Below are 14,046 nucleotides of genomic sequence, written 5' to 3'. Positions count from 1 at the left end.
ATTCAACTCTCTTGGAACGCGTCTCATGCCCAATTGATGGTGTAAAATGTAACGAATTGATTCGTGAAGCATGCTAAGGTCACGAGATACCTCCCTCAAACTTAAATTATGGTTTTCCATCACCATTTCTTTCATCCATGGAAGACGTTGATGGGCGACCAGGTCGGGGCAAATCTTCCAAGACTTTTCGGCGCTCAGCAAAAGCCTAATACCACTTGTAGACCCATGTTTTTCGTGTTTTTGATAAAGCACACTCGCCATAGGCTTTTTGCAATATTTCCAACGATTCGACACACAAAATCCCGTTCAAAACTCAAAATTTAAGACAAATTCTTTTTTCGATATTTTTAGCCATAGTGAAAATCGCAGAGCATACCTGCGATTGACTGATATAATTAAATGCCAAAAACAAGCTAATTGACAGATCTCGCTCAAACTCTGCGACACTATAGAGGACAGTTGTACCAACATTCCAGCAAAACAATTTAAACATATGTGTAATGCGCGCTTTTTAAATGAACAATTCCCGATATTTTTTTGACAGTATGTATGTAAAAAATTAATGAAGCTTCATTAGCTTCATTTTATTCAAAATAAAAACTAATTAGTTTTACTCTCAAGTTGTCCTCAAATTTAGTACGCATCTTGTACGTATACCCCAAGATCCTTACCAAACTGCCGCTCTCGGTATCTCGGCAATGGGATCTCTGTAATAATTTGCGATCCCCAGATGCAGCATTTTTTGGCTACAATATGAAAATATGTCCCGTCAAGGAAAAATGATTTTTCGAATTCGACATAAAATTCACGTTTCCCTTAAACCCAAACAAATAAGCTACTTTTCTTCAATTTTTAAGTCATTTGCATCTCTTAAACGAATAATCTTTGTTTAAAATTCTGATCAACCGATGGCGAATCGATGTTTCTAGAACGATGTCCGTAAGTATAGTCCACTGTTAAGCCAATTCAAAGAATCTTTTTGTGCAAAATTTTCGTCTCTTCTCAGTTGGGTAGCAATCGCTATAGTACAAGCGTGAAGTGCTTCATTTCCTTGGCAGTCAAGATTTTGAGTCTTGTACCATGTGTAAAAGAATCGATTCCACCATACCGGAACGACCCGGATTTATTTTCAGCCAAGGTTGCCACTTAAGCGGTTTTATGGACAAATTGTATGCTGCACTTTAACAACACCAACGCTTTATCAAAAAAAGTCGGTTCTACGTACCAGAATCAGTCAAGCTTTATCCGAAACACCGGTTATTGCAACAATAAAACCCTTTTTAGAAAAAAATGTCATTAAAAAGTGGATGACACGATGACGGTTGCTTTGACAGCTTTCCCGGCTTTAACAAGAGCACTAATCGCTGTTTTTTCCAATCGTCGAGGAATACGCCTCCCAGGAGGCAGCTGTGAAACAAGGTGGCGAACTCGTTTGGCCTCGCTTTGACAGCTGCTTTGAGGGCAATGTTGGGTACTCCATCCAGTCCCGGGGCTTTATTGTCCTTAATGCGATCTAGTGAGGCTAGAACCTCTTTTGCGCTCACTTGTGGGGTGGGTTGATGATCACCGGCGTTATCGGACGTGAATGCCTCCTGGGCAGGAAAAAGTGTGACAACGACCGTTTCCATGAGCGTCGGGCACGCTGGTTGTGGTGCCGTTTAATCGTTTTCATCAACATTTTAAATGCTCCTCTTTTGCGCCGTTTCCTAGCTTTTACCGCCGCTTTGAAAGTTTATTTGCCATTCCTGAGTTCTGCCCTCAGTGACGTTACTGTTGGTTGATGGGGACTCTGCTTACTTTTCTACGCGCTTTAATACGCTCTTCCCTGGCTGCCGCAGTGTTGCCGTTCCACCAGTAAGCAGGCTTCCTTGGGCGTAGACGCGTCACACGCATTTGGTATATCTGCAGTTACCTGGCTAGCCATTGGTATGGCTGACGTTTACCTCGTTCCATACGGTGTTGAAAACTGATTCATCAAACCTTTTTTTCCTCCATCCCCGCTGTTGGACTTTCTGGACCAACCGGGATTTCGGCATATTTCCGGTAATGTTTATAAGGATGGCATTATGGTCGCTATGCGTATATGCATCGCTCAGGGACCACTTAGCACACCTCTAAAAATCTTTTCACCGTGGCTTTTCGATTAGTCCTCCAACGCGTTGAATCTCGTACCTATCGAGTAGCGCTCGTATACACATTCAGCATGAATGTTTCTTGATATGTATGTATGTATGTATTTATGTTTGCTCGCCTCTTCGCTAGAGTACTATAAATGGCCCATTGTTTGTTGCAGGGGCGCGTGTGTGTGGCTACTTTTGCTTGTTTGTGAATTTGTGTTTGCGCGCGCACGCTTAAGGGAACACTTGGGGCTACTTGTTGGCCTCAAAGCCATTATGGAGCAGCTTCTCATGGCACATTTCGCATAACGCAAAATTTCATGCGACCGCTTACAGTAGGAAAAAACTTGTACAAACACTAGTAACTCATTTGGTACTTGAGCCTTTACAGAATGGGTCTGAAAATTTCACCACGGGCAAGTATTTTCACTCGACAGCGCATGCAAGGGCTAATCATGGCCAAAAACGAGAAAAAGAAAAACTATAACAAGAGCAGTAGCAGAAGCAGCAAGTGGAAAATAAGTAAAGTTATGCACTTTAAAAATTGGATTACGAGTATTACGATAGTTGGACTTAAGGTCGTGGTATATGCAGATGTGCGTATGTATGTACATTTATTTGTACCCGATAAGGATTTAGAGAAAATTTAGAACTAGCGGATCTCTACAGCTCCAAAAATTTATTATCAATAAGCAGAAAATTACATGCATACATATGAGCAATGTCATCCGTCTTCTCTGCTGTTGGCTAATAAATCTTTCGAATGTGTCTCCATTTCGAAAAAACTAAGGAAACACCTTGGTTGACTGTGAGCAAAGGAAGAAAGAGCACGTTCATCATATTTAAATCTCTTCTTAGAGTTCATAAGAGCATCGTTCCTGGATGAAAATATTGGGAACATAAACAAAAAAGTTTCCCTCTGACATTTTGGTTATATGGGTAATTGAAATAAAAGTGGATATATAAATTTAGAAACTAAATAAAATGCACCAAACTCAATTTCTTTATTTCAATATTAAGAATTTATTAGCAAAAAATATTCATGCCAATTTTTTATATTATGAATTGCGTTTTCATCCATTATTTAACTCAGCTGCCTTGGCAGTAGCAAATCCTGGCAGTCAAATTTTTAAGATATTGTTGATGGTTCCTGGCTCTATGTCACGCATTGCGATCCTCGCCGGACGATATTCGCTGAACCCACAAAAAAGGTCTTATCACAAAAAAAGGTGTAATAAAGTCGACTTGTAAATCAGAAGCGACCAATAAGTATAGCTTTTATGACTCCAAAACATTGATTATACCGGGCGATATAGTATGATGCACCACCCTGCTGAAACTAAAGATTGTCCAAGTTTGTGTATTCAACTTCAGCCTGCTCAAATTTGACAACGCCTGGCTCCAACACCAAAATAACGTTTCCAGAGACATTTCCGAAACCAGAATACCAGACCGGACATCGAAGACTTTAGCTTTGAGAGCGTGCCCAAATTTACATATAATATCTTGGCGTACTAAGAACTAACGACAACAGCATGCAGGACTTCATATTTGACAGGATAATGGCGGCAAATCGTGCATACTAGGCTAACATAAATCTCCTGAAATCAAGATCTCTCTCACGTAGATGTAAACTTGCTATATAAGAAGAGCGTCTAAGAATATTTGATCGCAAAATATTGTGTAAAGTATTTCGCCTTGTTGAAACAAAGACATCCAAACTACTGAGAGCCTTCTGGAAGTGCAAGAGTGTTTTTGGGAAAACGTAAAGACCCGACTCCTAGCAAGGTCCTTTGGATCTACGCGGCTATGATAAGACCTATTTCACCTATGCATCAGTGGTCTGGTTGAGTAGACTCCTTCTCGTGGCAGTCAGGAGGACTTTATCGGGACTATAACGCACTGTGGCCATCTGTTGCATCGGAGCTTTTCCGACTACTTCAGGCTCGGCATTAGATGCTCTGATTAGTCTACCACCACTTGATGTTTGCATCCAAGGAGAGGCCTCGAAGGCCATCTGCTGGGAATTGGTACGGCCCCTGTCCGGCATCGGACAACAGAGTAGGAATGCAACGATCCTCGCCATGCCCCTTGACTCCATGCCATCCAGAGTCGTGCTTGACAAGAGATACACTGTGGTGCTGCCAGAGGCTCAACTATGGTTAAACTCAGAAAATGAGTGCGGCAAACACACATATTTTACGGATGTCCACTCCCTTCGCACCCATCAAAGCCACGGTTAGCAAACGGTTTACTCTAACCCACAAGCGAGCTTGGCGGGCTGAGAGAGGCTGCAGATGGACAAAACTGATGTTACCTGTCATGTCCGATCGAGTGTAGCAGTTCTTCCTGTCACTAAGCAGAGGGGACTGTACGGGCTGGTTGGACTGATAACGGGCCACTATCTGTGGGCGAAGCACATGGACAAGGTAGGCATCTCACACAGTGCACTTTGCCTAGCATGTGGAGAGGAAGATGAGACGGCGGACCACTTTCTGTGCGGCTGCCCAGCCTTCGCTCAAATCAGGCTTGAGGTCCTTGGCACTGATGTGTTAAGAAGCGACCACCTTGGCTTCTTGGCACCCCAAATAGAGTATCAGATTTCTTCGAAGGTGGAGTAGATTTAAAGAAAATTAAAAAGGGACTTCGAGTGTAGTACAATATATTTAATTGTGTCTGAGTGCTGTACTTCCTAGAAGAAGAAATTTCGCCCAACACGAATCTTCTTCACGCGACTATAGAACCAGGCACAATAAGGAGCTGCTAAGTATCTAAGATTTATCAAGTCGCAACGCATCAGATGGGCAGGTCACATCTTCCGCATGGAGAACGATAAGCCAAAAAACTCCTGCTAAGCTACAATTCTACAATCCTTTATGCTCATGGCAGACCAAAAATAACTTGGCTGCATAACGTCTCTCAGCGGCTTAAAAAGAACTGGAAAACTCTAGCGCTGGATCGTGTTGAATGGAGGAAGATTCCTGGGGCAGCTTAAGCCCACCCTGGGCTTTAACGCTAATAGATGATGATGTAGTCTATTACTAATATCTTTTTATTTCTTACTCCCAAATTAACATATCTTAAGTGTGAAACATTTTTTTTACACTTTTTACTAAGGGTCCAAGCAAAAAGTGTTTTATGGGTGTGTATGGGGTATGGAGTACGAGTATACAAAAGTATTTTTGCCGAAAAATGTTCAAAAAAAGCAACCTTTTTATATACATTTGTATGTGTATATTTTTAGATGCAATCCAATTGGTTAATACTCCTGTGGCGTCGTAAGCTCAGTGCCCTGCTTATAGTCTCCAGTCTAATATTTTTTGCGTTGTGGACCTGGGTTTTCTTCATTTCAAACAGCACCGAGCTACCAACAGACGCTCAATTTAATGTAAATTTCCGTTTATAATTTCGAAAAAAATACATAATTTAATTCGAAATCTCTATTTAGGAACTCATACAAACTGACAATCCACAAAAGCACGTCTATCTTCTGCAAAAACTAATATCGCAAGCGAATCGTGTCTTGCGTCATCAACAGCAACATCATAACACCGCGTCAGGTGTCGAGCACAGCTTGCTACGTGCACGCGGTCCGACTGGGGGTATACCTGTGCCAGCTGCAGCGCATAGCGGCAAAAATTCCGGCATTGTGCGCTTTGTCAAGCCAACAAAGAGTCCACCATCTATCTCACTTCCCGAAGCATCGGAGCAAACACTCGCGCTAGTCGCACGTCGCAAGAAAATCCCACTTGCTGGTGCCAATTATCTCTTTGAAGAGGAGCGTCTAAAGATACTTGAGAATCAGCAACGCGTACGCAACGCTGGTATGGAGGAATTCCAGAGTAATATGGACTATGATCGGGTGCTAACATCAGCCGAGCGGCAGACGCAATACGAACATGAACTGCAACGATTGGGTGTACCAACTATTGCTGGAATTGGGCCAGATGGACCACGCGCACCCAACGAACGCTTGGTGCATTTAGACCTGAAAGGCGCGCCACCAAAGGTGCGTAGGAAATAAAAACCGTAAATAATACAATACATAATTATATATTATTAAATACTTACTTTTGCACTAGATGTCATTTCTGAAACGGCTGCTGCCGACGTTGAAAAAGCTGGGCGCCACTGGCTTGCTGATTGAGTACGAAGATATGTTTCCTTATACAGGTGTCTTGCAAGCATTGGCCGCCAAAAATGCTTATAAAGCAGAAGAGTTGAAGGTGCGTTGCAAACTACATTTCAAATATGTCTAATCTTAATTTCACATAATGTTCCATTTTACAGGACTTCCTCGAAAGCGCCACGATGCATGGCCTCTCCATTATGCCACTGGTGCAAACATTTGGTCACATTGAATTCGCTTTGAAACTGCCAGAATTCGAACACATGCGTGAAATACCTGAAAGTCCACAATCAATATGTCCCAGTCAACAAAATTCCATCGCATTTTTGCAAAACATGTTGACTCAAGTTATAGAATTTCATCTTACTGCAGCTGGTGCAGCTTCGAATAGCAGTAGTACGTTGGCGCGCGCAACCGCTGTGCCACCTGAGCATGCCGCCACATTTACACACATTCACATTGGTTGTGACGAGGTGGCACGCATAGGCGAGTGTAGCCAATGTCGACAACGTGCACGCAATGAAATCTTCCTCAGTCATGTCACGACCATTTCCAATTTCGTAAAGTCCCACTGGCCTCAGCTGCAGGTGGTGATTTGGGATGATATGCTACGCGCCATGATGTTGAGCGAAATGCAACATTCGCACATCGGCAACTACGTCGAGCCAATGGTTTGGGTGTATGCCAACGATATATACAGATTTATTCAACCCCAATTATGGGATATGTACTCAAAGGTTTTTCCCACCGTTTGGGCAGCATCTGCATTTAAAGGTGCATTTGGAGAAAGCCTAATGATACCACCGCTGCAGCGCCACTTAGAGAACAATATCAGATGGCTAGCGGTGATAGCAAAAGAAGGTGGACGGTAAGTGGTGTCTAGTACTTCCTTTTACCTATGTATTTATTTATATATTTATTATCTTCTCCGGCCTCCTTTTACCTATTTATTTATTTATGTGCGTATGTCTGTTTTCGGTTTGAATAGTTTTTCCAAAGGTATTCGCGGTCTGGCATTGACTGGTTGGCAGCGCTACGATCACTTTGCGGTATTATGCGAATTGCTGCCAGTTGGTATACCCAGCTTGATCACTTCACTTTCAACTGTGTCGAAAGGCTATTTCATTGCGAACCCAAAGGAGAACGATATATTGCGCATTCTCGAGTGTGCTTTCCACCCAGATAGTCGGTAAGTTAGTTTTAATATACTTCATGAATTTCATGTACCAAAACAGAAATACGTGGAAATCTTTTAGGCGGTCAGGACATCCCTGGATTGAACTACACCCGAATTCACATCACAGTCAATTATTTTCCTCCTGCACATATCCTGGCAGCATGGTTTACAAGTTTGCATTGCGCCTATTCGACAAGTTAGTAGAGTTACAAAATTACTTGCTGCACGTACAAGATCACAGCGCTTGGATGTCGGACTACAATGTACGCCATAATTTCTCCTCACCCTTGCGTGTGCGCGAGCTGACGCTCAATACTCCGGGCTACATTAATGAACTTAGTGCCATGGCAAGGGAAGCCTACGAAGTCATGTACGAGGTGTTTGACGAGGTATACAAATTTTGAATCGAAGCAAGCGATATTTTACGTATTTTATTGTATTGTTCTTTGTGTTTTACAGTACACAATCGTCGAATTTGTTGAACAAAATATTTACCCGACAATCGGCAAACTCCAAAGGCAGTTGGAGCAGGCTCAAAGCTTGATGCAGCGCCGCGTATGGCCACAACGTCCGCTTCCATACTGCGCTGAGTTGGCTCAGCTGAATCTGGTGCCCGTTCAGTTACTAACTGCGGCCGAAACTGGCGCTGTAGCAGGAAATAGCGGTGATATGATATAAATTTAGCTTTAAGTTTTAATTATAAGCCCCATGGGATCAAATAACGTTAACAATTGAAATAATATCCGAATGCTTTAAGCAAATAAATTGTTAAGAAAGTGCACCGTTAAAGCGATGAGAAACAGAATTTGTCTTGTCATTTACACTCACTTACACTTAAACATACGAGTATGTTTAATGTTCGCTGAACAAACACTGTTAACATTTTCTATAATGCTTTGTAATTGTAATATACATAAATCTACATCTTATTACTTACTGCAAAAATTACTTTAAATTATATATAATAAAAAAACGTGATGAAATTTACTTGTACGCCTTGTGATTGTTGTTGTTCTCGATGTAACTATAAACCTCTTCTATTCGCCACTTCTTTGCTCGCTAGTTTTATGCTGGATTAACTTGATGACAAATCTGCATGTGAAAGCAACAACCAGGCCCGACGAGAGGGGGGGATCGGGTACTTTTTCCCCCGGGCCCGGAGTTTTCAGAGGGGCCCGGACTCGAGATTATACGTATTTATATGAATTAGACATCATTGGAAAGGGCCCGCATTTGCAATTTTCCCCCGGGGCCCGGATATGCTCTCTACGGCCCTGGCAAGCTCATAAAACTGGTACAACTCACTATCTTACAAACACATGAAATTTAAGGCTCTATTCCAGCGTTGCCAAGATATGCTCATTTATGGGGTTAGGGGTAGACGGAATTTTAAAAAAATTGGATTTTTTTTTGCATTTTCTTAAAGTATAAAATCTTAAAAATATTGTGTGAAAATTTTAAGTGACTTCGACAAATACTTTTCGAGTTATTCTACAATTAACAAAGGGTGCTCGGGCGCTCCGGAGTATTCGAAAACAAGTAGCAAAACTTTAAATGCGTTTTTCTCAAAACTATATTTTTTGAATTGGTAATCACTGTAACTTAAAAACCGCTCGGTAGATTTCAATAAAATTATACTGCTTTTGAAAAAAAATAAAAAATTCGTGCCTGATCGAAGGATTTTTTTTTTGATTTCGATTTTTTTTAAACAATTAATTGTGGGTTTTTTCTCGAAAATCTAAAAAATATTTCCTGAGGCCGCCAAGTTTATCTATTAATAAAACTAATTCCTCTTGTCCGATTGATTGTAGATGAATCTCCAAGGACTTGTTATGATCACCGCAAAGGACTTCTGGAGAAACGAGCTTCACACAAGCAGCGATAACTTTTACAATTATTCATTTTTTTTTTAATTTTGCTAAAGTCAAGTCGAAACGTAATGTATTAATCCTATGTTTTTGTTTTTGCAACTGACTAGCAAAAAAAGAAATATTGAAAATTATCATTTGTTCGGACTTCTGACTAGCCCTAGCCCCTTATACCAGTTGCTTCGCCAATTGCTAATACTTGACGAAAAGAGTCCTTTTATGGTTAGGTATTTTTAAGGTTAGGTATAATTAAGATTTTATGGTTGGCCTGGAAGTATTGAAACTCTCTTGAACGGGGAGCCAACCTGCATAACATATTCCCATTTATCTTTAATGGTGCTCGAGGTGGCATTACGCCGCATTGTTCTGGTAATGTTGACCGCTTGTTGTCAACGCGTGTTTATTTATACTTCTTTTCCTTTGATGTAAGTCGCCAAGGTCTATAACTAAAAATTAAAATATTTATGGAATTAAAATATAGAAACATGTATTGGCTTATGGGCAAGGAATCCGCACTATCCACCAATAATAAAATAATTATATAAAAACAAATTTTGATATATATAAAGTAACATTCAACTTATACAAAGGATTCGGAGTAATATTATTTAATGTGCTCCTTGGTCTATCTGTAGCTCCGATTTAGAGCGCGACCTAAATATAGACTCGGTAGCAGACACAATAAAAAAGGCCGCAAAAGCCCACGATGAAGGATTAAAAAACCACGTCAGTACGGAGGGCCCTATTATTGTTGATTCAACTAATTGGAGAAGAAGATTGAAACGCAAAAAACCCAAAGACAAAAAAATGCAGGAAACAGAGTCACGTCCTTATGTTATAAATTCAAAACAAATTGCCCGTTAATAATAATATTTGAATAAAAACAAAAAAAGAAAAAAATATTAAAAAAAATAAAAATGGGTACCTAAAAATATAAAAAGAATGAAAGAGCGAATTTTGTCGGGGGTAAGCAGCGGCGGTTTAGGTTAAGTCCGCATTTTTATGGCGTTAAGTTCTATGGTGGTGCTATACGCTTTACGAAAGCTATGTTGGTGAGTGGGTATTTCGTAAAGACCGGAAGTGGAAAAGCTTCAAATGTCTTCACTACTGGGTAAGGAGAGATATCGGGCGATATGACTCCCCTTGATTGGACGGCTTCCTAGGTTTCAGTAGTGGGGCCACCTTTACTGTTTTCCACTTTTTAGGGATAATAAGAGTGGCCATTGACAGACTGAAGTGCTATGTGAATTGAGCAACTCCCCTTTTGAAGCCTTTTATCTTCGCGATGGGCACCTGTACCTTATTGCTGGTGAAAACAAGCGGTGCACAGTTGTTTGACCTGTTTTGCAGCCAGCTGGTACCACAAGCCTTGGTTCGATCCCCCGACAATCGGTTCTACGATACCGGAACGACCCGGATTTACTATATACGAGTATCCGGCCAAGGGCTGTCACTCAAGAAGCACTCCCCATACATGTACGGGAAATGTTTTTTTGCTACAACAACAATAACAACAACGAGACTTAGTTCTTTCAACCGAATATTGCAGCATGGATTGTCAGCTGAAAAGACTCGCACATCTTTTCGTGTTTGCCACTCTGTCATTGTGCCTCCTCGGGTGTAACAAGGACCTTACGATGGACCAGAGCTTAACCACACCAGCGGTGAAGTTACAAGTTTTCAGGTGTTCTTCCCATTTAGTCCACTTATGTTGATTTACCTGTTGCCGAATCTTCAAATTGAGATCCGCTCTACAGGAATCCCCAGGATTGGCCTGGTATAGGTGATCAAACGGCAGTTACCCACCATCTTGATGGAGACGTCGTCGCTTACTATGCTGAATGTCGAATGCTTTATTTGCTCTATCCTACGATCGTTTGGCAGGCTTGAAAGTCACTAATTACCAAGCGGATCCCATCTCTGCTGAGCGCACCTCTATCCTGCAGGGCAGCGGATGGCAGGTTTTAGTTATTTAGGGTTTTTCAATTGGCGCGGGTCGATTTTGGCGCCCTGTGGCAGCCATTTTGTTTTGGTGACATCTGTCAAATCTTTTGTTTATTATTCAGTTGTTTATGCCAAATCATCATGGCAAGTTACCCGATTGAACAGCACGTTCAAATGATAAAACTTGATTATCAAAATGAGTGTTCATTAACGCAAACGTTGCGCGCATTGCGCCCATTTTTCGGTAGACGTGGTGGCCCTTTCAATTTCTTATGGCCCATATTGAACCATATGGACCTAGACGACATGTGGTTCCAGCAGGACGGCGTTTGTATTCCATTTCAACATCTACCCGCCCTTATTGAAAAACCCTTTATTAAATATTTCGAGCTTGGCATCCCCTGAACGCACAGCTTTACCTTGACATTTTAACCCTCTAGTGCATATAACCGCCTACAGGCGGGCAACACTTGAAAGCAAAAAAAAAAATAAACTAAAAACAAGAAGTGCTTTTTTGTTTGTCATACAGCTTACACGATTCATATTCTTCAGTTTACCCTTGATCGTGAAAGCTGCATATGCTCATATTACAAAAATTTTGCAAGTGGAATTAAAAGAAGTGATCAAATAACCGAAAAAAGTATTTTTCTGAGAAGGTGTTTTTGTGAGACTTCCTAAGAAGTGCCCTATTGGAATATTGAGTTAAAAAAATATTTGGTAAGTAGATTGAGAAGTGTAGAGTGAGATAAAGTGCTCTCCAAGTTTCTTTTTATGTACATTGTGCCACTTAGTGCTTCACGCTACAGGAGGCCGTATGCAGTGCGTTCAAAAAAAAAGTTTAGTTATTTTGAACTTCAAGTTCACATATTATGCTGATTTATATTTTTTATCACTAGAAAAATATCGCGGTGGGAACGCAAACGTAAATACGACTTGTCGAAGATGTCAGATGAGGAGTTCAACGACTTTATGGACTTTTGCGAAAACAGTGATAAGGAAATTGAAGGCGATGATTTCAATAGTGACAACGACGTGAATGACCCAGATTTTGTGGTCCCCAATCAAAATGATTCCTTTCTACAAGAAACAGCAAACAACATTTCTGTATCTGATCTTTCTCTTTCCCTTGCTGTACCAACTGGTCCACAAGAAAATCTAAAAAGCATGTCTGTACCAGTTTCACAAGGAGAAATTGAAATTACAGGAACAGACGAATTTTCGGGAAGGGGTATACCAACTTCTTCAGCGCACTTTGAATGCGATGTTGCTAATCTTCGAAACAATATGAAAGAGTTTCAAAACTTACTGTGGCGTAAAAATAATCTTCAAATAAATGTTGAAGAGTTGACGTTTCATAACCCGAATCTTGAAGAGTTTTTTCACTTAAAAACACCCTATGACTGCTTCGCATACTTTTTTAATACAGAGCTATTGGAACTGATTTGTGACGAAACCAATCTCTACGCTCGTCAGAAGAAAATAAATTCAACTTTCGTCTGCACAGTGATAAGACTGATATTTATGTCTTTATATCGTTTTCCGAATGTGCGATCATATTGGGGCAGACATTCTTTTCAACCAATAAAAAATGCCATGCCAGTAAATCGATTCGAAGAAATTCGGAGCTACATACATTTTGCTGATGGATCGAAACGACCATCTAGAGACCACGCTGACTATGATATCTTGTACCTTGTTCGACCTATTATCAAACATATGAATGTTCGATTTTCCTCTGTGCCAATGTCCCAGCGTTTGAGCGTTGACGAACAAATGTGCGGCACGAAAATGTCTAAAACAAATATCAAGCAGTATATGCCGAAAAAGCCTCATAAATGGGGTTTCAAAATAGTCTCCATTTGTGACACCAAAGGTTTTTCTTATAGTTTTGAATTGTTTACAGGCGCTGCCGATAACGTCCGTGAAGAAGGAATGCCTGATTTGGGAGCCGCTTCAAATATTGTTGTCCGTTTGTCAAGAAACATACCAGACTTTTCAAACCACATAGTGTATTTCGATAATTACTTTACGTCGCTTGGACTATTGGTTTACCTTCGAAGTCGTGGAATTTATTCGCTTGGAACTTTTCGAGCCAACCGTGTGAAAAACTGTAAACTATGTAGCGATGAACAGCTAGTGGTGAAAAAAGCTTTTCGTGGATATTCGGAGGAATTCGTTGCCACCGCATTTGGAGTAGATATTTCTACTGTTGCTTGGAAGGTCAGGAAACCAGTTCGTTTAGCGTCAACGTATGCAGGTGTGCAGCCATTTAAATCGAATAATCCGAGCGACCGAAACACATTGTCCCGTCGCTATAACCGCAATAGAAAACAGTATGAATATGTGAGCTGTTCAAACATTGTCAAAGAATACAACCGGCACATGGGCGGAGTGGACTTGATGGACAGTCTAATTGGTCGCTACAAAATTCGCATGAAGACTGGTAAATGGCCATCTCGTATATTTCACCATGTTATCGACTTGGCAATAGTGAATGCTTACGTTTTATACCGGGAAGAAATCGCCGAAACTCTCCTGCTCATATCGGAAACGAAAAAATTAGGTCGCCCCACTACTGCAGAAAAACAAGCCGAAGAAGTGCCAAAGGGAAGCAAGTTACTGTACTTACCACCACCCAATATAAGGTATGATTGTCTCAATCATTGGCCAAATTTCTGCGATAAAAGTAGTAAACGTCAATGTCGTAACAAGCCATGTAAATCGGAGACTCAAGTTTATTGCGAAAAATGCAACATACCACTTTGCATGTCTGTCAAAAAATCATGTTTTAAGGAATTTCATGCTGAATAA

At 40.9% G+C, this 14,046-nt stretch overlaps 2 protein-coding genes across 3 annotated transcripts in view; both read left to right on the top strand.

The window, feature by feature from the left end:
* The window catches only part of LOC128863180 (hexosaminidase D), a 94,495-nt gene extending 86,085 nt beyond the window's left edge, over positions 1-8,410 (top strand). For both annotated transcript variants that reach the window (XM_054102184.1, XM_054102195.1), the window contains exons 2-8: positions 5,362-5,505; positions 5,566-6,126; positions 6,200-6,343; positions 6,408-7,114; positions 7,235-7,435; positions 7,503-7,812; positions 7,883-8,410. In XM_054102184.1, the coding sequence (XP_053958159.1) occupies positions 5,362-5,505; positions 5,566-6,126; positions 6,200-6,343; positions 6,408-7,114; positions 7,235-7,435; positions 7,503-7,812; positions 7,883-8,101 (2,286 nt within the window). In that variant the 3' untranslated portion in view covers positions 8,102-8,410. The remainder of the gene's footprint in view (positions 1-5,361; positions 5,506-5,565; positions 6,127-6,199; positions 6,344-6,407; positions 7,115-7,234; positions 7,436-7,502; positions 7,813-7,882) is intronic.
* Positions 8,411-12,177: 3,767 nt separating this feature from the next.
* On the top strand, positions 12,178-14,046 carry LOC128871818 (piggyBac transposable element-derived protein 2-like). Its single transcript, XM_054113906.1, has one exon. The coding sequence runs from the start codon at positions 12,178-12,180 to the stop codon at positions 14,044-14,046; it is 1,869 nt and encodes a 622-aa protein (XP_053969881.1).

The sequence above is a fragment of the Anastrepha ludens genome, chromosome 2, assembly GCF_028408465.1.
Source record: "Anastrepha ludens isolate Willacy chromosome 2, idAnaLude1.1, whole genome shotgun sequence".
Lineage (NCBI taxonomy): Eukaryota > Metazoa > Arthropoda > Insecta > Diptera > Tephritidae > Anastrepha > Anastrepha ludens.
Note: the sequence above shows the minus strand (reverse complement) of the source record. Positions and strands in the feature narration are given on the sequence as shown.

Excerpts from the sequence above, each read along its gene's own strand:
- LOC128871818 (XM_054113906.1), top strand. The coding sequence starts at position 12,178 with ATGTCAGATGAGGAGTTCAACGACTTTATGGACTTTTGCGAAAACAGT.